The sequence below is a fragment of the Bombina bombina genome, chromosome 3 (genome assembly GCF_027579735.1).
Source record: "Bombina bombina isolate aBomBom1 chromosome 3, aBomBom1.pri, whole genome shotgun sequence".
Classification (NCBI taxonomy): Eukaryota; Metazoa; Chordata; class Amphibia; order Anura; family Bombinatoridae; genus Bombina; species Bombina bombina.
The window spans coordinates 220,570,830-220,597,766 of NC_069501.1; the positions used below are offsets into that span (position 1 = coordinate 220,570,830).

The 26,937-nt window shown below is 37.5% G+C and overlaps 1 protein-coding gene across 4 annotated transcripts in view; it reads left to right on the top strand.

The window, feature by feature from the left end:
* The window catches only part of GIT1 (GIT ArfGAP 1), a 556,552-nt gene that overhangs the window by 331,792 nt on the left and 197,823 nt on the right, over positions 1-26,937 (top strand). For all 4 annotated transcript variants that reach the window (XM_053706153.1, XM_053706156.1, XM_053706157.1 and 1 more), the window contains exon 8: positions 10,117-10,159. In XM_053706153.1, coding sequence (XP_053562128.1) covers positions 10,117-10,159 — 43 coding nt within the window. The remainder of the gene's footprint in view (positions 1-10,116; positions 10,160-26,937) is intronic.

A 26,937-nucleotide genomic window follows, 5' to 3' on the forward strand; every position in this document is an offset into this window, starting at 1 on the left:
GAAAATTGCGATTAAATCGCAATTTTTTTTGTTGCCTATATTGCCTAGCCCTAGTGTGGAGGACTTACTTGTATTGGTGTGAAATGAGTGGCTTTTCCTGGCATAAGGTTACCAGAATTGTATCTTTTCTCCAGGATGTACTGGAGAAGGGTCTATCTGCTAGTTCCCTGTAGGGACAGATATCGGCCCTGTCGGTGTTACTGCACAGAAGATTGGCCGAGCTTCCAGATGTGCAGTCCTTTGCTAAGGGTCTGACTAGGATCAGACCTGTGTTTAGATCTAGGGCTCTGCCTTGGAGCCTCAATCTTGTTCTTTGTGTTTTACAGCAGGCTCCGTTTGAGCCTATGCATACTGTTGTCATTAAATTGTTGGATCTTGGAAGGTTCATTTTTTGTTGGCTATTGCTTCTGTGCGCAGAATTTAAGATTTCTGCTTTGCAATGTGACCCCCCTTACCTTGTTTTTCATGCCGATAAGGCGGTTTTACGTACTAAGTTAGGTTTCCTTCCTAAGGTGGTGTCAGATTGCAACATTAATCAAGAGATTGTTGTTCCTTCCTTGTGTCCCAATGCTTCTTCGGCAAAGGAGCGTCCGCTTCACAATCTAGATGTGGTTCGTGCCTTGAATTTCTACCTTCAGGCTACTAAGGAGTTCAGACAATCTTCATCTTTGTTTGTCATCTATGCAGGTAAATGTAGGGGTCAGAAGGCCACTACATCTTCTCTGTCTTTCTGGTTGAGAAGTGTCATCTGCCTAGCTTATGAGACGGCGGGACAACAGCCTCCGGAGAGGATTACGGCTCATTCCACTATAGCAGTGGCTTCCTCCTGGCCTTTTAAGAACGAAGCCTCTATAGATCAGATTTGTAAAGTGGCTACCTGGTCCTCATTACACACTTTTTCAAAATTTTACAAGTTTGATGTGTTTGTTTCGGCTGAAGCCGTTTTTGAGAGAAAAGTTTTGCAGGCTGTGGTGCCCTCAGACTAGGGTCCGCATCTCTTTTGTTCCCTCCCGTTATTCCTTCAGTGTCCTCTGGAGCTTCGGTATTGTTTTCCCAACAGTAAGGAATGAAGTCGTGGACTCTCCCTGCCTTATGGAAGTAAAACATAATTTATGCTTACCAAATAACTTACTTTCCTTCCTGGCAGGGAGAGTCCATGACTCCACCCGTTATTTATTTTTGTTGGGTTGCTCCCTTTTTATATTATTTCTTCTGGCACCTTTATGTCCTGATGTTTCTCCTACTTTTCCTTGTTCCCTCGACAGACTGTTTGGGGTGATAGGGGAAGTGGGAGGGATATTTAAGCCTTTGGCTGGGGTGTCTTTGCCTCCTCCTGGTGGCCAGGTGTTGTATTCCCAACAGTAATGAATGAAGTTGTGGACTCTCCCTGCCAGGAAGGAAAGGAATTTATCTGGTAAGCATAAATTGTTTTTTTTTTACTTTCAGGATTTAAAAAGAACATATTATTTAAACAACTTTCCAATTCACTTCAATTATCAAATCTGCTTAATTCCCTTGATATCCTTTTCTGAGGAAGCAGCAATGTACCACTGAGCTAGCTGAGCACAACCAGTCAGCCAATCACAAGAGACAAATGTGTGCAGGCACCAACCACTATCTAGCTCCCACTACTGTAGGATATTATTATGTACATATCATTTTCCAAAAAGTGATACCAAGAGAGCAATGTACATTTGAAAATAGAAGTGAATTTAAAAGTGTCTTAAAATAACATGCTCTATCTGAATCATGCAAGTTTAATTATCCTAGCCCTTTACGTAAAAAAATGACAATAAAGACGGGAGCAAGAGAAGCTATTCATATGCAAAAATAATACACTCAGGAACTCACTGCCAAAGATATCGCCCCCAAAGTGTTCCTGGCCGATAACTGGAACCTTGGCATCAGCTGGACAGTGAGATCAACAAGTGACAATGCATATTTAAGAAATTGGCAAATAAAAAGGCAGCACTGACTTACTACTAAACCTTTATTTCCTTCTTTGTTTCCTTTTCTTGACCTTTCTTCTGACTGCATTTTACACACACACATATATATATATATATATATATATACTTAAGTTTACATACCCTGGCAGAATTTATGATTTCTTGGCCATTTTTCAGAGAATATGAATGATAACGCAAAAACTTTTCTTTTCACTCATGGTTAGTGTTTGGCTGAAGCCATTTATTATCAATCAACTGTTTACTCTCAGAAAATACCCAAATGACCCTGATCAAAAGTTTACATACCCCATTTCTTAATACAATGTATTGCCCCTTTAACATCAATGACTGCTTGAAGTCTTTTGTGGTATTTGTGGATGAGACTCTTTATCTTCTCAGATGGTAAAGCTGCCCATTCTTCCTGGCAAAAAGCCTCCAGTTCCTGTTTGAGATCTCCTTCAGAACCTTCACTTTATTCTGCTGTAGCCAATGACAGGTCGACTTGGCCTTGTGTTTAGAATCATTGTCATGTTGGAATGTCCAATTACGTCCCATGCGCTGCTTCCAGGCTGATGAATGCAAATTTTCCTCCAGTATTTTTTGATAACATACTGCATTCATCTTGGCATCAATTCTGACCAAATTTCCTGTGCCTTTGTAGCTCACACATCCCCAAAACATCAGCCATCCACCTCCGTGTTTCACAGTAGGAATGGTGCACCTTTCATCATAGGCCTTGTTGACTCCTCTCCAAATGTAGCGCTTGGGAGACACTGAGGCCTGCTAGTCTAGAGTGCAAATAAATGGTGACCCAATCAGCTGCGGTATTTGCACCACCCAGCTAACAAATAAAAGCTTGTCATTTTTCTACAATAATGGCCCTTTAAAGCCTTTCAAATCTATCAAAGATAAGGGAAAATCTGTACAATTAAAATGTTTTATTATTGTGTAACATTACTGCAAGATGTAAAATACATTGGGCAGGCTTGGGTTTATACTGCTATGTAACTTTCTGTGAACTAGTGTTTTTCTCTCCCTCATCTGGTCTTTCTAGTTATTTTCTCTCAATGTAAATGATCAGTTTTGCATCCTGATAGGAAAAAACATTTTTGCAATAGCAGTTTGCTTACCAGATCGTTTAGGTGTGAATGATAAATTTATATTTAGCTATTTGATGGAGTTTAGAAAGGAATATGTATTTTTAAATAAATGTTTTATATGTTATTATTAATCCAACTGAATCAGTGCTACACTACAAAGAGAAGGTAGCAAAGCTACCCCAATCTCTTTCTTAATGGGACAGCAAAGTCAAAATTATTTGGATTTGATAAAACTTTACGTTGATTTATGTTTTTGAGCACAGGAGCGTGTACGTGTCTTAATCCATTGGACAGTAGGGTTAGTAGCAATGTTATACTGTATATAGATGCAGTCACGGCTGACATAGACTGCTAAAGACATATGCATGCACTTAAAGGGACAGTAAATGATCACGTCACTTCAACTTGAAATCTTTATAAAGAATGTGTACTATAAATGCAAATAAAGCTACTGTGGCTGCTTGTTATGCGCCGCAATAGTTGTTATAAGCTTATACTTACTCTCCATCTGGATGCTCTCCCGTCCCACTGACTTTTTTTCATTAATGCAACTGCAAATGTGTCATCTAACCAGTTGATGACCGTTTGCTTAACAATGAATAGAGCGCGCGCGTTTACAGTTAGGGTTGCGTATGCACACAACCTCCTTCCCGCTCTCCCATTACAATGAGTGTATTGCAGTGTTCCGGTATTGTAATTCACTCATATAGTGAGTAGCCGCACTTCTTTAGCGCATGTGTTGAAGTAGGCTTTGAGTGTGCTCGGAACAGGTATACAACGGACTGTAGCATTTTGATTGCCAGCATCGCCCGCTGCTAGAGGATAAAAAAAAAAAAAAAAGCAGGGGGTCCATCCGATAAAAATCGTCGCCCGCAAAAGCCGGCGACGCCAATATTTGTGCGGGTTTGGTATCACATATACGGCGTAACCTAGAAGTTACGTGCGTATATTTCTGCCGTCGCCCGTAGTTTTTTGGGCCATAGGCAGGTATACCAAACCCGCGCAGTTTGGTATCCAATATGCAGCGTAAGGACTTACGTGGCGAAAATGGAGAAAACTTACTCCATTTTCACCTCGCCACAAAAAGCAGCCGTAAGAAGCCTTACGCTGACTATTGGAGCCCCGTAACTACCTAAACTGGCTGCTAAAATAAACCTAACACCTAACGCATGCGCAATGTCTATCTCCCTGTCAACAGCGATCTGCTAAAATAAACCTAACACCTAACGCATGCGCAATATCTATCTACCTGTCAACCGCGATCCCCCCCCCCCCCGAAATCCCTAATAAAGTTATTAACCCCTAAACCGCCGCTCCCGGACCCCGCCGCCATCTACATAAACTAACCCCCTACTGTGAGCCCCTAAAACCGCCGCCATCTACCTTATCTATCCCCTAATTAGAACCCCTTACACCGCTGTCATCTACCTTATCTATCCCCTAATCTGACCCCTTACACCGCCGCCACCTATATAAAAATTATTAACCCCTAATCTAATCCCCCTATACCGCCGCCAGCTATATTAATATTATTAACCCCTAATGTAAGCCCCTTACACCGCCGCCATCTCTATTAAAATGATTAACCCCTTATTTAATCTACCTACCCCGCCGCCAGCTATATTATCTATATTAACCCTAAGTATATTATAGTTAATATAGGTATTACATTATATATATTAACTATATTAACCCTAATTATATTAGGGTTAATATAGTTACTATAGTATTTATATTAACTATATTAACTCTATCTAACCCTAACACCCCTAACTAAATTTATATTAAATTAATCTAATTCATTTATAAACTAAAATATTCCTATTTAAATCTAAATACTTACCTATAAAATAAACCCTAAGATAGCTACAATATAATTAATAATTACATTGTAGCTATGTTAGGGTTAATATTTATTTTACAGGTAAATTGTTAATTATTTTAACTAGGTATAATAGCTATTAAATAGTTATTAACTATTTAATATCTACCTAGTTAAAATAATTACCCAATTACCTGTAAAATAAATCCTAACCTAAGTTACAAATACACCTACACTATCAATAAATTAAATAAACTACAAACATCTATCTAAAAATACAATTAAATTAACTAAACTAAATTACAAAAAAAACAAACACTAAATTACAAAAAAATAAAAAAAGATTACAAGATTACTAATTACACCTATTCTAAGCCCCCTAATAAAATAATAAACCCCCAAAATAAAAAAAATTCCCTGCCCTATTCTAAATTAAACAAATTTCAAAGCTCTTTACCTTACCAGCCCTTAAAAGGGCCTTTTGTGGGGCATGCCCCAAAGAATTCAGCTCTTTTGCATACAAATACAATACCCCCCCCATTACAACCCACCACCCACATACCCCTATTCTAAAACCACCCAAACCCCCCTTAAAAAAGCCTAACACTACCCCCCTGAAGATCTCCCTACCTTGTCTTCACCACACCGGGCCGAACTCCTGATCCGATCCGGGCGATGTCTTCCTCCAAGCGGCAAAGAAGAATTCTTCCTCCGGCGATGTCTTCCTCCAAGCGGCAAAGAAGAATTCTTACTCCGGCGACGTATTCCTCCAAGCGGCAGCTAAGTCTTCATTCTTCCGGCGGCATCTTCAATCTTCTTTCTTAGCTCCGCCGCCGCGGAGCATCCATCCCGGACGACTACTGAACTTGGAATGAGGTACCTTTAAATGACGTCATCCAAGATGGCGTCCGCCGAATTCCGATTGGCTGATAGGATTCTATCAGCCAATCGGAATTAAGTTAGAAAAATCTGATTGGCTGATTGAATCAGCCAATCAGATTCAAGTTCAATCCGATTGGCTGATCCAATCAGCCAATCAGATTGAGCTTGCATTCTATTGGCAGTTCCGATCAGCCAATAGAATGCAAGCTCAATCTGATTGGCTGATTCAATCAGCCAATCGGATTGAACTTGAATCTAATTGGCTGATTCAATCAGCCAATCAGATTTTTCTAACTTAATTCCGATTGGCTGATAGAATCCTATCAGCCAATCGGAATTCGGCGGACGCCATCTTGGATGACGTCATTTAAAGGTACCTCATTCCAAGTTCATTAGTCGTCCGGGATGGATGCTCCGCGGCGGCGGAGCGAAGAAAGAAGATTGAAGATGCCGCCGGAAGAATGAAGACTTTGCTGCCGCTTGGAGGAAGACGTCGCCGGAGGAAGAATTCTTCTTTGCCGCTTGGAGGAAGACATCGCCCGGATCGGATCAGGAGTTCGGCCCGGTGTGGTGAAGACAAGGTAGGGAGATCTTCAGGGGGGTAGTGTTAGGCTTTTTTAAGGGGGGTTTGGGTGGTTTTAGAATAGGGGTATGTGGGTGGTGGGTTGTAATGGGGGGGGTATTGTATTTGTATGCAAAAGAGCTGAATTCTTTGGGGCATGCCCCACAAAAGGCCCTTTTAAGGGCTGGTAAGGTAAAGAGCTTTGAAATTTGTTTAATTTAGAATAGGGCAGGGAATTTTTTTTATTTTGGGGGTTTATTATTTTATTAGGGGGCTTAGAATAGGTGTAATTAGCGTAAAAATCTTGTAATCTTTTTTATTTTTTGTAATTTAGTTTAGTTAATTTAATTGTATTTTTAGATAGATGTTTGTAGTTTATTTAATTTATTGATAGTGTAGGTGTATTTGTAACTTAGGTTAGGATTTATTTTACAGGTAATTGGGTAATTATTTTAACTAGGTAGATATTAAATAGTTAATAACTATTTAATAGCTATTATACCTAGTTAAAATAATTAACAATTTACCTGTAAAATAAATATTAACCCTAACATAGCTACAATGTAATTATTAATTCTATTGTAGCTATCTTAGGGTTTATTTTATAGGTAAGTATTTAGATTTAAATAGGAATATTTTAGTTTATAAATGAATTAGATTAATTTAATAAGAATTTAGTTAGGGGTGTTAGGGTTAGATAGAGTTAATATAGTTAATATAAATACTATAGTAACTATATTAACTATATTAACCCTAATATAATTAGGGTTAATATAGTTAATATATGTAATGTAATACCTATATTAACTATAATATACTTAGGGTTAATATAGATAATATAGCTGGCGGCCGGGTAGGTAGATTAAATTAGGGGTTAATCATTTTAATAGAGATGGCGGCGGTGTAAGGGGCTTACATTAGGGGTTAATAATTTTAATATAGATGGCGGTGTTAGGGGCTCACTTTAGGGGTTATAGATATAATATAGCTGGCGGCGGGGTACGGGAGCGACGGTTTAGGGGTTAATAGCTTTTTTATTGTTAGGATAGTGAGGGGGGATAGCGGATAGAGGGTTAGACGTGTCGGGCTATGTTAGGGAGGCGTGTTAGACTTGTCGGGCTATGTTAGGGAGGCGTGTTAGACAGTGCGGGTGTTTTAGACTTTAGTCAGGTTTTATAGGCGCCAGCAGTTTCTAACGTGCCGCAAGTCACTGGCGACGCCAGAAATTTGTACTTACGCAGATTTCTGGACATCGCTGGTTTGTCAGACTTACGGCACGTTAGCATCTGACGGCGACTTATATGGGATAGCTCGAGTTGCGAGCTGAAACTGCGGGCGACGCCGGTTCCCTCGCTTGCGCCGCAAACTGCGATCTATATCGGATCGCGCCCATGGAGGGTAAGTATAAGCATATAGCAAGTATTGCAGTGCCAAAGTAGCTTTATTTGGATTTATAGCACACATACTATTAAAAAAATTACCATTTGAAGCTATCATTTAGTGTCACTTTAAGCTCTTTTTTTCACCCCATTGCTGAGCCAATTTTGAGCTTTTTTTGCTACCTACATTTAAACCCTATTGTAAGTCAAATCTTAGTGAGTGACCCACACAAATTTATATATTTTTTTCCAGCAGGCCCAGAAGTTTCACAATATGCCATTGTTACCTTTTTATAATTCATGGCATATGAGATAGCTGCAGAAAAAAATGCAAAAAAAAAAAAGTAATTTTTTTCTTAGCTTTTAGTAAATACTGAATATTGCCCATTGACAACTGCTGTTACTGTGATCACCTTACTAAATTGTCAGTAGCCACATGTGAAATATGGGCCAATACGTTAGATTAGAGAGGCCCCATTGTTGGGGACAGAAATAAAAGCACCTTTTTCATGCAAGATGTTCACTGTTACTACAGTAATCACCTGACTACAGACAAAATTCATATATTTTTTTGAGAGGGGGACTTGTCTAATAGAAAATAAACTTTATTAGGGTGTCTATACATATTAGATTTTTTTAATTGTACATATAATGAGCCATCCCCTAGCAAATCCCCATGTGTTTTTTTTTTTCTACTTATTTGTGTGGTACTGCATCAAGACCACCATCATTTGAAAAAGCTGGGAATTTTTGGAGGTTTGTAGCTGCTATGGTAGCTGAGATCGAGGGGTTTGAAGTACCTCCCCCCCATTCAGCTCTCTTGTAGCTTCAGTGAACTTCCTTGATCTGCCCCTTTGTGAGGTCATCACGTGCATACGTGGTGATGTTACCCGCACTCCCATGAAGCCTGGGAGTGCCACCCACTAGGCCACCAAAGATCCTCAGCCTGTAGTGAGGGGATCACTGAAAACAGCGTTTGATCTGCGATCCTCCTGCATGAGAAGGGCTCATCATGTGCCTATAGGTAGCGATGTGCATGACGAGAATGCCTTGTCATGAGCATCAAAGGGGTTAATATCTTACCTAGGTTTACTTTTAAACAAAGGCTACAAAGTGAACACAGCAATTTTTAAAATAGAAGTAAATTGGAAAGTTATTTAAAATTGCCTGCTCTATCTAAATCATGAACGTTTAATGGATATAAAACATTTTTCTTTTATGATTCACTTAGATCATATAATTTATACAGCTTTCCAAATTACTTCTATTATCTGCTTTGTTCTCTGCTTTGTTCTCTTGCTATATTTGTTCAAAGGAATACCTAGGTAGGCTTAAGAGCAGCAAGCACTTCTGGGAGCTAGCTGCTGATTGGTGACTGCACATACATGCCTCTTGTTATTGGCTAACTTGATGTGTTCAGCTAGCTCCCAGTAGTGCCATTACTGCAACTTCAATAAAGAATACCAAGAGAACAAATTAAAATTGATAATAGAATAATTTTGGAAAGCTGGTTTAAAATGGCATCCTGTATTTGAATCATGAAATAAAACAAATTGGGTTTCATGTCCCTTTAACTTTGATGTTCCCGCCTCTTTAGCGGAAGAGAACAGTTCATGCTCAAATCCAATAAATGTGTATTTGTTTGTTATTGGTTAGCAAGAATGTTTTTTTGTTCTAGGGAACAGGAAGATTGGTGAAAAAAAAACAAAACAAAAAAACAATATACTCACTTGGCAAAATAAAGCTGTATTATTCATTACAAAAAGTATCTATGATATAAAGGTGCATTATCATGCAGCTTACAATGTCCCTTTAAATGGTGTATGTTCACTTTTGCTACAAATACCTTCATTTTAGAAAGTTGAAACTCTTGATAGTTTTATCTAAAAAATCATCAGCAGAAAGTGTTATTGTTTTGTTTAGTTAGATATATTTGTTCTTATCCCATAAAGTAATTCAGCCATGATCCATCAGAAAGTTCAGTCAAGTGCCAAAATATCAGGCTGCTCTCCTCTGTATAGCTAAACCCAGGAATGTGTTTTGTTTAAACAAAGAGCAGTGCTTTGCCCCTAGGCACAGTTGGCAGTGTTTCTACGTCTTGTTGCCACCATTGTGCTTAGAGAGAATAATCCTCCTAAACAATGTGCATACATATCTCAGGAGAGAGTGGTGATCAACTGGGAATGGACATAGCTCAGAATATTGTTCTATTGGAAAGCATAATTTCCATATGGCTTTCAACTTCATGTCCGGCTGGTCAAGCCATTTTCAGTTCTCCTAAAGGGTCCATTTTTGCCATTTGGATGCTCAGCATTATTATATATTTAGTTGTAGATCTAATTTCCCAACATACAATGCTGTGAAAGATGTTCTTTTACTGGCTTATTTATACTGTGTCTAAATGAATATGTTCTTATTTCAGATCATAAAAATGGGCATTACATTATCCCACAGATGGCTGACAGGTGAGTGGTTTATTTAAAATGACATTTTCCTTCCTTTGAGAGTGTTTTAATGAAGATTCCTTTTTTTCTGCAGATTTCTGCTTTACATGGTTGTTGAGCCAACATTTTAATAAAACTCTATGCCATTAGATTAGATGACCATAGATGCTTCCAGCAGCCATTTAATATGAGGCCACATCGTTTGTTTTTCCTTTTTATAACAGGACGAGTTAACTTATTTCAGAACTTGTATTAATTGAACTAATAATCTATATAAATCATTCTCTATCAAGATATTTACCTATACCTGGGGCTGTGACCATCCATTTTCAGACAAGAGGATCACTTGCATGTGTTGCAGATTAAAAGGGGTTGAGGAGTTTTTCCTTAAGTTTTTAACATCTAGTTTAAAGAGAGAAAATTAAACTTTCATCATTCCGATAGATCATACAATTTTAAACAACTTTCCAATTTACTTCTATTATCTAATTTGCTTTGTTCTTTTGGTATCTTTTGTTGAAAGGCATACTTAGGCAGACTCAGGATCAGCACTACTGGGCGCTAGTTGCTGATTGGTGACTGCACATATGACTATTTTAATTGGCTAACCCAAAGTGTTTAGATTGCTCCCAGTAGTGCATTGTTACTCCAACAGAGGATACCAAGAAAATGAAGCAAATTTTGATTACAGTTGTAAATTGGAAAGTTGTTTAAAATAATATGGTCTATCTGAATCATGAAAGAAACATTTTGTGTTTCATGTCCCTTTAAGTTAAATAGAATAGTAGATACTGTGTAGCAGATCATCTGCGCGATTGAGAAATAAAGAATTCTATTGTACTGGGCTTTTTAGAGGTGCCGAGTTTTCTCCTTGTCCGTTGTGTACAGGAAGCAACAGTGACACTCTGCATCCTGTTTTTATTGAGCAGCTGGACTTAACACCCGTCATGTGGAGAACACTACACAGAGGGGGAGGGGACAATGAGCCAGATAACAGGGCTAACGAGAATGCATCTCCTATTTACATTACATAGGCATAATAATGAGCATAATATACAGTGTGGGAGAGATCAGTATTAAACGTATTATAGACATAATTGTAGAAATAATTATTTAAAGTAATAAATATGATCACCCCCTTTTTTAAATTTACTTAAAATTCTAAGTTTATAATTCCCCCTTTTTTAGATTTCACCTTTTATTTGTAGTCTGTAGGATAATTAAGTATCTTTAAACAGAACCTAGCATTAAAGGGACAGTCTACTTTAAAATGTTTATTATTTAAAAAGATAGATAATCCCTTTTATTATCCATTCCCCATGTTTGCATAACCAACACTAGCTCTGTGATTACCTTGTATATACGCCTCTGCAGACTACCCTTATCTCAGTTCTTTTGACAGACTTGCATGTTAGGCAATCCCTGCTGACTCATAAATAACTCCACGGAAATGAGCACAATATTATCTATATGACACACATGAACTAGCACTATCTAGCTGTGACAACTGTCAAAATGCAGAGGAGGCCTTCAAGTGCTTACAAATTAGCATTTGAGCCTACCTAGGTTTAGCTTTCAACAAAGAATACCAAGCAAACAAAGCAAATTTTATGATAAAATTAAATTGGATAGTTGTTTAAAATTGCACGCACTATCTGAATCATGAAAGTGTAATTTTGACTATACTGTCCCTTTAAATGTAATATGGTATATTCCACTTGCTGAAAGCGAAGAATGGCGACTTTGAGGTATAAAACTGTTAATTGTTAATGTATTGTTAAATATTTTATTGCGGTATGTAAGTATCATAAGAACTACATCCCCTGAAATCACCATGGTAACCTCTTATGCATGTTTTTGGCAGCCATCTTGGATGCTTCATTAACATGTATGATTAAATCCCTTAAGACCTATGTTTTGAGTAAGAATCTTATTGGATATATCTCATATAATATAAAATAAAGACTGATCAACCTCTAGATCAGGATTTATTCAAGATGTTTACATTGTGGGTGGTGCCTCTAGCTTTTTAACTCAGATAGGATTTTATAAGGTTTTACAATATATAAGAAACAGAAAATGAAACTGCTATATTTTGCCGTTTTCTTAAAATTAGATTGAACCAAATGAAAATTTATCTACCAATTACTTTGCTTTATTTTAAATCCCTTTTACCAATTTCTTTAATATTCTCTTTATTATAACCTTTGGCATTAATTCTTCGTGTTTAAATGCTCTACTGTGTCTAGGTACCCTGGTTACGCTAAAGCTCAGGTGCTCAGACTTAGCTGATTCCACATGGATACATCAGGGCTCTGGTGACTGTTTGATTGGGTACTTTTCTAGGGTCAGATAAGCTAAAGGGTATGGGCTAGTATTTATTATTATTATTATTATTATTATTATTATTATTATTATTGGACCCTGAGCTGGCACATTGATTGCAATGTGGTTAATTAGTTCTTGGGCTATGATGTTTGTCAGTGGGGTCTGAGTGTAATTGGTTGGTGGGTGGGTGGTTTGAGTTCAGCTAGCTCCCAGTAGTGCATTGCTGCTTCTGTCATTATCAGTAGGTGCAAATTTCTTTTTACAACACCTTGAGATTATAAAATGTTTAGTTATGCTTAATGAAACAATGCCATGTAATTTAGCTCTAAAAACATAGCCATTTTTTATTCTTGAGACTTGAAATGCACCCTGTTGACTTATCAAGGCTAACCCTGCAACATACCTGTCCCTTATGGGCTTTATCAGATAGCAGCACAACATGATATATTGTAATTACAAAGGGTTTACTGTCCCTTTAAACAATCCCTGTAAAGTGCATGATAGAATACTTGTTTTGTAAATATTAGGGAGCACCATCTTGTGGTGAAACTGAGTTCTACACACATTTTACTGATTTCTCATCTGCTCTGCATAAATAAGATAAAATACTTTTAAAGCAGAAATCTTTTTAAATGATTACAATAATTTTTGTTACAGCTTTAACAAAAGATATTCTCTAATATTCTGTGGTCTATGTGCCTTGTTCTGGCTTTGTAAGTACGACTGCATTTATGTGCTGTTTTAATCAATCTTTTTCCTGCTCTTCTTTGTGCTGCACTGGATATAGAACTCGCCCCAGAGGTGCGCCTCCGAGGTACTGTGTATCACATTTACGTGGCATAGCCAGATCACTGGCCTCTAAACTGCTGTTTCCTCTTTACCTTCATATCCTCTTCTTTGTTTAAAGTGTTGTAATAAAGCAAGATCTGTAGAATTGATGAAATTTCTATTGATTGGCAAAACACTGCAGAATTTTTATTAAATGGGACTGGGAGATTTTGCAAAACTGCATGCTGTAATATCAATTTGTTTGAATGAAAGTGTTTTTAAAAAAAATCTGCATTTTCACTAGAAAGTGATACTGAATGTGATTGTGTTGCACTACAACCTAGTAAATAATGTTTATTTCTTGTTTTGCGTTTTATAATTTTGTTCAAACACTTTCTATTTATCTCAGATAAGGTAATACAATAGGATAGTTTTTGCTTAGATATTAGTTATTTTGTCTATGAAAATGATTTATGAAAGCAGAAGCATATGTTGTGAAAAATACTCATTTAGTTTCTATTTTAAGCAGATCTGTTATGCTCTCGGTTATCTGTTTGTAATCATGCTCATACATTTACATACACCTCATTTTTCCTGGGTTATTCATGATTATGAAGGGTGACACCTAAAGTAATGGTAAATTACAGTAAATCACTGCAGTCTATATTCACTAAGTTTCAGCAAACTCAATTAAGATCTATCCAATTCTTACATATAGGTGGATGAATCTACTTAAAGTGATGGTAAATTTCAGACTATAAGAATGTTGCAATGAAAACTATATTCGTTTGCAAGTAAAACCACATATATATTTTTTTTTAAACTGTATATATATTTTATAATAAAAGATTTATAGTCCTTATTAGTATTGTCTGTTCCTATGCCCCCCTTCATTTCCTCATTTGGCTGGGCTGTGATGAATAGAACACTCCCACCCACTCTCTGCATAGGCTTTCTATGGGCTTTAAAGGGGCTGGACTTCAAGATTGTCAAATGACACACATATTGATTGGATGTTCACTGGAATTGTCAGGGGGGGAAAAAGAGAGCGTTCAAGTGGGCCAGCATAACATTGCAATAGAAGCATTACTATATGCACTAATTTAACCCTTTTTAACAGATTAATTAAAAACAGAAAAGGTACACATATACTTTTTTAATGGCAAAGATTAAATATTTGATTAGTTAAGGTTTACCATCACTTTAATAGCAAATAGGTTGGTCTCTGGGAAATTATTTGTATTATTAGTTCCTGTCTGTTTCTTTTTTTTAAATATGTCTAATAAAACTATTATTTTTCTAAATATTATCAATTTTTGCAGTACAAGCATTGGACAAATCAAGCTTAAAATGGAAACTTATATTGAATTACAACCGTGGCTGCAAACACATTTCAGAACAATACTTTAGCTACATTATGACTTTGTATTGAAATGTTGGGCATTGTAAGGATTCTGATCTGTATATCTGGACTGTGTTCTGTCAAACCTATTGCCATTCTCTCCTTTTGAGAGTCATTGATCACTAGGAGTTGGTTGCTTAGGAAATCCTGAACATTTGTAGATATAAATAGGATATATTAGTGAAGTATATATCTCATAAATGTGGGAAGCACCTCAAGATGACATTGTAGATTTAAGAATGTACCTACCTGTATATAGCAGTAGCCCTTCCCTCTTAATGCATTATGTTTTCTGTCTTCAGAAGCTGGTTTAAATGGTGATGGCAAAAATGCTAAAAATACTCTGGTCTTTTGGGGAAGTTTTAGTCTGAAACACCTGGTCCTAAAGGGGTTAAACATTATAATTTGTATCTGACACAATGTGCATTGTTTCCTTATCGTACCCTATAGTATATCAAGCCTTGGAATATTTAAAATTCTAGAGGTGTGTTTCAGGTTTACTTATTTACCCCCGGAAAGAGGAATATGGTTAATGTTGATACACTATATACTTATTTGTTCAGGGTCCTTTTACCATTTATAATAACTAAGGAGAAATTTTTTTTCTGCCAGTATCCTGGCAGATCAGCCAATTCCATAACTTCCGGTGACGTGGAATTGTCTGTCTCACTGTAAATTCCCTTAGTGTGCATGCGTTTCTTCGAGTCACTTCACTATCTTTTTGCCTTTCACTTGGGGTGGATGCCAGAGGATCGGTGGAGTGCCCCCTTAAAACACCCAGTTAGAGGCAAAAAACATAGTGTAGATGGGAGAATTACAGTGCATCGTATATATTTCTTTCATGTAATTAGCAAGAGTCCATGAGCTAGTGACGTATGGGATATACATTCCTACCAGGAGGGGCAAAGTTTCCCAAACCTCAAAATGCCTATAAATACACCCCTCACCACACCCACAAATCAGTTTTTACAAACTTTGGAGGTGGTGAAGTAAGTTTGTGCTAGATTCTACGTTGATATGCGCTCCGCAGCAGGTTGGAGCCCGGTTTTCCTCTCAGCGTGCAGTGAATGTCAGAGGGATGTGAAGAGAGTATTGCCTATTTGAATTCAATGATCTCCTTCTACGGGGTCTATTTCATAGGTTCTCTGTTATCGGTCGTAGAGATTCATCTCTTACCTCCCTTTTCAGATCGACGATATACTCTTATATATACCATTACCTCTACTGATTCTCGTTTCAGTACTGGTTTGGCTTTCTACTACATGTAGATGAGTGTCCTGGGGTAAGTAAGTCTTATTTTCTGTGACACTCTAAGCTATGGTTGGGCACTTTTTTATAAAGTTCTAAATATATGTGTTCAAACATTTATTTGCCTTGATTCAGGATGTTCAACGTTCCTTATTTCAGACAGTCAGTTTCATAATGCATATGATTACATTTTTTTCTTACCTTAAAATTTGACTTTTTCCCTGTGGGCTGTTAGGCTCGCGGGGGCTGAAAATGCTTTATTTTATTGCGTCATTCTTGGCGCTGACTTTTTTGGCGCAAAAATTTTTTCTTTGTTTCCGGCGTCATACGTGTTGCCGGAAGTTGCGTCATTTTTGACGTTTTTTGCGCCAAAAGTGTCGGCGTTCCGGATGTGGCGTCATTTTTGGCGCCAAAAGCATTTAGGCGCCAAATAATGTGGGCGTCTTTTTTGGCGCTAAAAAATATGGGCGTCACTATTGTCTCCACATTATTGAAGTCTCATTGTTTATTGCTACTGGTTGCTAGAAGCTTGTTCACTGGCATTTTTTCCCATTCCTGAAACTGTCATTTAAGGAATTTGATCAATTTTGCTTTATATGTTCTTTTTTCTATTACATATTGCAAGATGTCCCAGATTGACCCTGAGTCAGAAGATACTTCTGGAAAATCGCTGCCTAGTGCTGGGTCTACCAAAGTTAAGTGTATTTGCTGTAAACTTGTGGTATCTGTTCCTCCAGCTGTTGTTTGTAATGAATGTCATGACAAACTTGTTAATGCAGATAATATTTCCTTTAGTAATGTTACATTACCTGTTGTTGTTCCTTCAACATCTAATACTCAGAGTGTTCCTGTTAACATAAGAGATTTTGTTTCTAAATCCATTAAGAAGGCTATGTCTGTTATTCCTCCTTCTAGTAAACGTAAAAGGTCTTTTAAAACTTCTCATATTTCAGATGAATTTTTAAATGAACATCATCGTTCTGATAATGATTCCTCTGGTTCAGAGGATTCTGTTTCAGAGGTTGATGCTGATAAATCTTCATATTTATTCAAAATGGAATTTATTCGTTCTTTAGTTAAAGAAGTCTTAATTGCATTAGAAATAGAGGATTCTGGTCCTCTTGATACTAAATCTAAAAGTTTAAATAAGGTTTTTAAATCTCCTGTAGTTATTCCAGAAGTTTTTCCTGTCCCTGATGCTATTTCTGAAGTAATCTCCAGGGAATGGAATAATTTGGGTAATTCTTTTACTCCTTCTAAACGTTTTAAGCAATTATATCCTGTGCCATCTGACAGATTAGAGTTTTGGGACAAAATCCCTAAGGTTGATGGGGCTATCTCTACTCTTGCTAAACGTACTACTATTCCTACGGCAGATAGTACTTCCTTTAAGGATCCTTTAGATAGGAAAATTGAATCCTTTCTAAGAAAAGCTTACTTATGTTCAGGTAATCTTCTTAGACCTGCTATATCTTTAGCGGATGTTGCTGCAGCTTCAACTTTTTGGTTAGAAGCTTTAGCGCAACAAGTAACAGATCATAATTCTCATAGCATTGTTAATCTTCTTCAACATGCTAATAACTTTATTTGTGATGCCATCTTTGATATCATTAGGGTTGATGTCAGGTATATGTCTCTAGCCATTTTAGCTAGAAGAGCTTTATGGCTTAAAACTTGGAATGCGGATATGTCTTCTAAGTCAACTTTGCTTTCCCTTTCTTTCCAGGGTAATAAATTATTTGGTTCACAGTTGGATTCTATTATCTCAACTGTTACTGGAGGGAAAGGAACTTTTTTACCACAATAAGGAACAAAAGCCTGATCCTTCACCCACAGGAGCGGTATCAGTTTGGAAACCATCTCCAGTCTGGAATAAATCCAAGCCTTTTAGAAAACCAAAGCCAGCTCCAAAGTCCACATGAAGGTGCGGCCCTCATTCCAGCCCAGCTGGTAGGGGGCAGATTACTATTTTTCAATTCAATTCACAATCTTTGGATTCAGAACATTGTTTCAGAACGGTACAGAATTGGCTTCAAGATAAGGCCTCCTGCAAAAAGATTTTTTCTTTCCCGTGTCCCAGTAAATCCAGCGAAGGCTCAAGCATTTCTGAAATGTGTTTCAGATCTAGAGTTGGCTGGAGTAATTATGCCAGTTCCAGTTCTGGAACAGGGACTGGGGTTTTATTCAAATCTCTTCATTGTACCAAAGAAGGAGAATTCCTTCAGACCAGTTCTGGATTTAAAAATATTGAATCGTTATGTAAGGATAACAACATTCAAAATGGTAACTATAAGGACTATCCTGCCTTTTGTTCAGCAAGGGCATTATATGTCCACAATAGATTTACAGGATGCATATCTGCATATTCCGATTCATCCAGATCACTTTCAGTTTCTGAGATTCTCTTTCCTAGACAAGCATTACCAGTTTGTGGCTCTGCCGTTTGGCCTAGCAACAGCTCCAAGGATTTTTACAAAGGTTCTCGGTGCCCTTCTGTCTGTAATCAGAGAACAGGGTATTGTGGTATTTCCTTATTTGGACGATATCTTGGTACTTGCTCAGTCTTCAAATTTAGCAGAATCTCATACGAATCGACTTGTATTGTTTCTTCGAGATCATGGTTGGAGGATCAATTTACCGAAAAGTTCATTGATTCCTCAGACAAGGGTAACCTTTTTAGGTTTCCAGATAGATTCAGTGTCCATGACTCTGTCTCTGACAGACAAGAGACGTCTAAAATTAATTTCAGCTTGTCGAAACCTTCAGTCTCAATTATTCCCTTCGGTAGCCTTATGCATGGAAATTCTAGGTCTTATGACTGCTGCATCGGACGCGATCCCCTTTGCTCGTTTTCACATGCGACCTCTTCAGCTCTGTATGCTGAACCATTGGTGCAGGGATTACACAAAGATATCTCAAATTATATCTTTAAAACCGATTGTACGACACTCTCTGACGTGGTGGACAGATCACCATCGTTTAGTTCAGGGGGCTTCTTTTGTTCTTCCGACCTGGACTGTAATTTCAACAGATGCAAGTCTGACAGGTTGGGGAGCTGTTTGGGGGTCTCTGACAGCACAAGGGGTTTGGGAATCTCAGGAGGTGAGATTACCAATCAATATTTTGGAACTCCGTGCAATTTTCAGAGCTCTTCAGTCATGGCCTCTTCTAAAGAGAGAATCGTTCATTTGTTTTCAGACAGACAATGTCACAACTGTGGCATATATCAATCATCAAGGAGGGACTCACAGTCCTCTTGCTATGAAAGAAGTATCTCGAATACTGGTACCAGCTCCTGTCTAATTTCTGCGGTTCATATCCCAGGTATAGACAATTGGAAAGCGGATTATCTCAGTTGCCAAACGTTACATCCGGGCGAATGGTCTCTTCACCCAGAGGTATTTCTTCAGATTGTTCAAATGTGGGGACTTCCAGAAATAGATCTGATGGCTTCTCATCTAATCAAGAAACTTCCCAGGTATCTGTCCAGATCCAGGGATCCTCAGGCGGAAGCAGTGGATGCATTGTCACTTCCTTGGAAGTATCATCCTGCCTATATCTTTCCGCCTCTAGTTCTTCTTCCAAGAGTAATCTCCAAGATTCTGAAGGAATGCTCGTTTGTTCTGCTGGTGGCTCCAGCATGGCCTCACAGGTTTTGCTATGCGGATCTTGTCCGGATGGCCTCTTGCCAACCGTGGACTCTTCCGTTGAGACCAGACCTTTTGTCACAAGGTCCTTTTTTCCATCAGGATCTCAAATCCTTAAATTTGAAGGTATGGAGATTGAACGCTTGATTCTTAGTCAAAGAGGTTTCTCTGACTCTGTGATTAATACTATGTTACAGGCTCGTAAATCTGTATCTAGGAAGATATATTATCGAGTTTGGAAGACTTACATTTCTTGGTGTCTTTCTCATCATTTTTCCTGGCATTCTTTTAGAATTCCGAGAATTTTACAGTTTCTTCAGGATGGTTTGGATAAAGGTTTGTCTGCAAGTTCCTTGAAAGGACAAATCTCTGCTCTTTCTGTTCTTTTTCACAGAAAGATTGCTAATCTTCCTGATATTCATTGTTTTGTACAAGCTTTGGTTCGTATAAAACCTGTTATTAAATCAATTTCTCCTCCTTGGAGTTTGAATTTGGTTCTGGGGGCTCTTCAAGCTCCTCCGTTTGAACCTATGCATTCACTGGACATTAAATTACTTTCTTGGAAAGTTTTGTTTCTTTTGGCCATCTCTTCTGCCAGAAGAGTTTCTGAATTATCTGCTCTTTCTTGTGAGTCTCCTTTTCTGATTTTTCATCAGGATAAGGCGGTGTTGCGAACTTCTTTTAAATTTTTACCTAAGGTTGTGAATTCTAACAACATTAGTAGAGAAATTGTGGTTCCTTCATTGTGTCCTAATCCTAAGAATTCTAAGGAGAGATCATTGCATTCTTTGGATGTAGTTAGAGCTTTGAAATATTATGTTGAAGCTACTAAGAATTTCCGAAAGACTTCTAGTCTATTTGTTATCTTTTCCGGTTCTAGGAAAGGTCAGAAGGCCTCTGCCATTTCTTTGGCATCTTGGTTGAAATCTTTAATTCATCATGCTTATGTCGAGTCGGGTAAAACTCCGCCTCAAAGGATTACAGCTCATTCTACTAGGTCAGTTTCTACTTCCTGGGCGTTTAGGAATGAAGCTTCAGTTGATCAGATTTGCAAAGCAGCAACTTGGTCTTCTTTGGATACTTTTACTAAATTCTACCATTTTGATGTGTTTTCTTCTTCTGAAGCTGTTTTTGGTAGAAAAGTACTTCAGGCAGCTGTTTCAGTTTGATTCTTCTGCTTATAATTTCAGTTTTTTTCATTATAAGATTTAAACTTTATTTTGGGTGTGGATTATTTTCAGCGGAATTGGCTGTCTTTATTTTATCCCTCCCTCTCTAGTGACTCTTGCGTGGAAGATCCACATCTTGGGTAGTCATTATCCCATACGTCACTAGCTTATGGACTCTTGCTAATTACATGAAAGAAAACATAATTTATGTAAGAACTTACCTGATAAATTCATTTCTTTCATATTAGCAAGAGTCCATGAGGCCCACCCTTTTTGTGGTGGTTATGATTTTTTTTGTATAAAGCACAATTATTCAAATTCCTTATTTTTTATGCTTTCGCACTTTTTTCTTATCACCCCACTTCTTGGCTATGCGTTAAACTGATTTGTGGGTGTGGTGAGGGGTGTATTTATAGGCATTTTGAGGTTTGGGAAACTTTGCCCCTCCTGGTAGGAATGTATATCCCATACGTCACTAGCTCATGGACTCTTGCTAATATGAAAGAAATGAATTTATCAGGTAAGTTCTTACATAAATTATGTTGTTTGATACAGTGACTCGAATTTGGCTGATCTGCCAGGACACCATCAAAAAGAAAAAGTACCAAGCAATTTCGTTGCAGAGATTTTCTTCTGTGGTAGAGCGCATGCTCCGTGAATCAATCTTTGGTCAGACTTGGCTGATCTGACAGATTTGCGGCATTTGGAATGTGGTGATGCGCTGGAGAATGCGGTGACTCAGTGGGGAGCATGCGTAGTGAAGGAATTTGTGGTCACACAGCTTATTCCACATAACCGGAAGTGATGGAATTGGCTAATCTGTCAGAACACCAAATCTAATATTCCATAGTTTCATTGTTGTAGCAACAGGAAGTGATGTTCTTTGATTGTCATTTGGAAGTTTGATATTATAAAAGGGAAAGTTTTCTGGCAAGAGAGTTGCATTTTACTCACTGCATTAGGAATTCTGTAATTTATATTATGATGCAAACTATGAGTCACGTTTTTGTTTGTTTTTGTGTTTTGGAAAAAAAGTTTTTATAGCTTCACTTACAGTAGGGACTAAAAAAATCAGTACAATAGGTGTAATCTTACTCTTAGCTCCTAGGTAGGAAGCAGTTAATACCTTAAAGGGATATGAAACCCCCCAAAAATATTTTTTGATTCAGACAAAGCATACATTTAAAAAAAAAAATCCAATAAACTTCTATTATTAAAATTGCTTTGTTCCCATGATATTCTTTGTTGAAGAGACACCTAGGTAGGTGTCTGGAGCCCTACATGGCAGGAAATAGTGATGCCATATTGTGCTTTTGCAAATAACATTCTTACAAAACTACTGCAAAATAGTGCTCCAGAAATGGTCCGGCTACTGATAATAGAAGTAAATTAGAAGATTGAAATAGTATGCTCTCTCTAAATCATGAAAGAAAAATGTTGGGTTTCCCATCCCTTTAAGTCACACGAATTAACTATTTTGTGTGCCCAATATAATTGTATAATTAGGGTCCTAGTGTCGTCCTACCTTAGGGGTTGTGTGGCGTGAGTCCGTGACTGAGATTGCGAGACGTGACAGCCCTCTCGCATGTCTGATTGTCTGTGGCTTACATCACAACTTTAAAGGGACAGTCTGCTCCAGAATTTGTATTGTTTAAAAAGATAGACAATCCCTTTATTACCCATTCCCAGTTTTGCATAACCAGCACAGTTATATTAATATACTTTTTATGTCTGTGATTACCTTGTATCTAAGCATCTGCAGACTGCCCCCTTATTTCAGTTCTTTTTACAGACTTGCATTTTAGCCAATAAGTGCCCTCTCATAAGTAACTTCATGGGCATGAGCACAATTTTATCTATATGGCACAAATGAACTAACTCCCTCTAGCTGGGAAAACTGTCAAATGCATTCAGAAAGAGGCAGCCTTCATAGGCTTAAAAATTACCATATGAGCCTACCTAGGTTTAGCTTTCAACTAAGAATACCAAGAGGACAAAGCAAATTTGATGATAAAAGTAAACTGGAAAGTTGTTAAAAATGTAGATGCCCTGTTTAAATTTAACTAGACTGTCCCTTTAATACAAGTTTATGGTAAGATGTAATACCTGCGTGCAGTCGGTCACTATTGCAATCTCAGGCGCGCCACACCTAAGGAGGAGGACACTGGGTCTCTCATACAATTGCATTGTGCGCATGATGTAACTTCATCGTTCATGTGACTTTATGGTCGTGGGCTCCTTATTTATAGACTTTATTTGTGTGCACACATTAATATGTCGTGCTTACAATGTTTTAGCTGCGGGGCTCCGTAAAATTAGATTTGTTCTTGAGGTGTTTTTTGTAGAAGAGCAAATCTAGGTAGATAGTGTGCATGCATGTCTGGAAAAGTACATGATAACAAGCACTGTCGCCATCTAGTGTTCTTGTAAATGCATAACATTGTTAAAAATATTCTTGCAAAAGTCCTGCATTATAGTGCTTCAGGCATGTGTATGCTCCTGAGACTACCTACCTGCTTTTCAAATTCAGATTTGATAATAAAAGTAAATTGGAAATTTGTTTCAAATTGTATGCTCTATCTACATCATAAAGGGAGCAAAAAAATCCCATATGGTAAATAATTACATAGCCCAGATTGTCTTTAATTATTTAAAGGGATATGAAACCTACAAATATTATTTAGTGATTCAGACAGAGCTCACTATTTTAAAAAAAAAGTTTCCCATTTACTTCTATTATCATATTTGCTTGGTTCCCATGCTATTCTGTAGAAATACCTAGATAGGCATCTGGAGCATTACATGGCATCTAGTGCTCTTGCAAATGGATAACATTCTGGTAAAACTGCTGCCATATAGTGCTCCGGAAGCATACGTCCCTGCTTTTAAACAAAAGATACCTAGAGGACGAAGACAAATTGATAATAGCAGTAAATTAGAAAGTTGCTTAAAATCGCATTCTCTATCTGAATCCTGATAGAAACATTTTGGATTTTAATATCCCTTTTAATTAGAAGTTTAAAAAAATGTGTGTCCTGGCTTTGCTGCTGCTAACATAAGAGCACCGCTCTGGATTAAAGGTGGGAGCTGCATATGTGGGATCTAGTGTATAAGCGGTTTAGCTTCTTCTGTCTGACTTTTTGTTTAGTTTCCCACTTCAAAGCGGACATAGCTCTTCCATATGCTTGTACATGCTTAAACTGGAGAATGTAGCTCTTCCATATGCTTGTACATGCTTAAACTGGAGAATGTAGCTCTTCCATATGCTTGAACATGCTTAAACTGGAGAATGTAGCTCTTCCATATGCTTGTACATGCTTAAACTGGAGAATGTAGCTCTTCCATATGCTTGTACATGCTTAAACTGGAGAATGTAGCTCTTCCATATGCTTGTACATGCTTAAACTGGAGAATGTAGCTCTTCCATATGCTTGTACATGCTTAAACTGGAGAATGTAGCTCTTCCATATGCTTGTACATGCTTAAACTGGAGAATGTAGCTCTTCCATATGCTTGTACATGCTTAAACTGGAGAATGTAGCTCTTCCATATGCTTGTACATGCTTAAACTGGAGAATGTAGCTCTTCCATATGCTTGTACATGCTTAAACTGGAGAATGTTACAGTGGAAGGTGCGGGGAGCGCTGGGAATTTAGCAATATATATATTTAGTTTGTATTTGCAATTCTGCAGGAGATCGAGTTAGAAAGGAATTTAAACTTTTTGTTAATTGAGCGACTTATTTATGACCCAGTTGGATCAGCAAGCATCCTATGGGTATCAGATCAGTTGGGAAAAGAACCATCTATCAACAAGTCAAAAAAGGATATTTCCAGGTGCATCATTTTAAACTTCATAGTCTTTGGCCTCTCTCGCTTAAGAAATAGTATTACAGAGAATTTTAAAGATCATGAAGCAAACCCCTTTCAGCCAGGGGTATTGTGTTCACCGATTCCATTGGAGAAGTGGGCACATTGGCAAATATGGGCAGTATAGATCTACCTTATGAGAAGTGCAGTTTCAAGGACAGACTTTTTGTTTGGAGCTACAACTACACTTATGGTTGAATGCTTTATTGACATTCCTGCTTAATCTCATAAGAGTTTTTAAATTCTGGTGTAGGTTTCCAAGGTTTACCACTTAGGAAAAAAATAATTTTATATAAGGTTTTTAATGGTTATTTCAGAAATCATTCTTAAAATGCCGAGTCTGGGCTCACATAATCTTACTAGCTCATCCATCTAAGGTCTCTTATGAAATAATTATGGTTATTGATCATTGGCAAAAAAAAAAAAAAGGGACAAAGTGGATAAGTCCATACACTGAAATAGTGTACTTAAAGGAGTACTGAACACTTTTAGATTGTAATATAACATATATTTATATGTAGTAAACAATTTTGCAATAAAATTTCATTATTTATATTGCCTCCCTTTCCTGTAATCTAACTGAAAATGAAGAGGTTTCCAACTCTGAGAACAGGAAGTGCAGATTTCACAAGCCTAACCCTGTTACACTTCTGTTGATAATTGCCCTCTGGGAAGATTTACCTGACTCAAAATCTCAACAATTTACTTCCATTATTAAACTGTCTTTTTTTATATGCACACTTTCTGATCCATGGGCAAAAGTTCACAGTCTGTGATTGGCTGATGGCTGTCACGTGATAAAGGGGGCTGGCAAATTGAATTTAATTTGTCTGAAAAAAATCTACTGCTCATTTATATTTCAGAGTAAGCGTTATTGCATTGTCTTTTTATTTTGAACCTGTTTATTATGCAATTGCTTACAAGTTCTGCTAGCTGTGTCCACTCCAGTAACACGCCCATAACTGGCTTCTCCAAAAAAGGCAAGTGGTAGGTTGGCCATTGAAAAACAATTAAAAAAGGAAGGAGAACAGCAAACCTAATATTGGGACAAGGAGAAAGATTTGCCAAATCTTTTGTTATCAAAGAAGCATGCTTCTCTTTACATATCTCATCAAAAAACAATTGCCATGATTTAAGGAACAGCGGTTATCATACTGCTGCTTCTTAACCCACTTCACCACCTGTTATATGGCGTATTTCAATCCCCCCCTGGACATTTCCAAACAGGGAGATTGACAGCCCATGCTTGTGCGCTAGCCATAGTGTGCTATGATAAATGTGGGCAGAGTGTTGCTGCCCGCTAGACATGAAGTCGAGTGGACAGATTTACGCCCCTGTGCGCCTTACTTTGTTAAATCTAGCCGTTTTAATAGTAAATGAAGTTCATGCATATGCTGCATGTGCCATTGATGTAATCCACGCTCACTGTCTTATGTGTGTGAACAGCACGTATGCCCACCATATTCGTTGTATTACAGTCTCTAGAGTATGGAATATTTTAAAAGAAAAAGTTGTTTTAATTATTAATTACAGTTTATATAAAAATACTTATCTACTTTATTGTCCCCACTTAAGCGATTCACTGATGCATCACAGCCTTGACACAAACTGCTCACAGAGTAGTTACTTTGAAAAATGCTGTGGCTTTTTTTTTTTTTATTTAAACTTTTTGTATGTATTGAATGCACTTTATATTTGCAAAAAGTCTATCCATCTTGGTCTTGGATACCTCTATTATAATACATTTATCTCTTATAGAAACATTAAGGGCTATATTACAAGTGGAGCGCAAATGAATGCTCCAGCTTAAAGGGATACTAAACCCATTTTTTTTCTTTTGTGATTCAGATAGTGCATGCAATTTTTTTTTTATTTCAGAGCATGCAATTTTAAGCAACTTTCTAATTTACTCCTAATATCAATTTTTCTTTGTTCTCTTGCTATCTCTATTTAAAAAGCAAAAATATAAAGCTTAGGAGCCAGCCTATTTTAGGCTCAGCACCCTGGATAGCACTTGATTATTGGTAGCTACATTTAGCAAACCAATAAGCAAGCGTGGCCTAGGTTCTAAATAAAAAATGGTCCGGCTCTTAAGCTTTACATTCCTGCTTTTTAAATAAAGATAGCAAGACAATGAAGTAAATGTGATAATAGGAGTAAGTTAGAAAGTGGCTTAAAATTGCATGCTCTATCTGAATCATGAAAGAAAAAATTTGGGTTTTGTGTCCCTTTAAGTATTAATTGAGCTAGAATTAAGATTTTTCATGTGTCAGGTTGCACTCGTATTATGAGTTGAAAGTAAACTGTTTTCACTCTTATGCTATCCCGACATGCGCAAAAATCCAAAGTTAGAATATTGCGTGCTTGT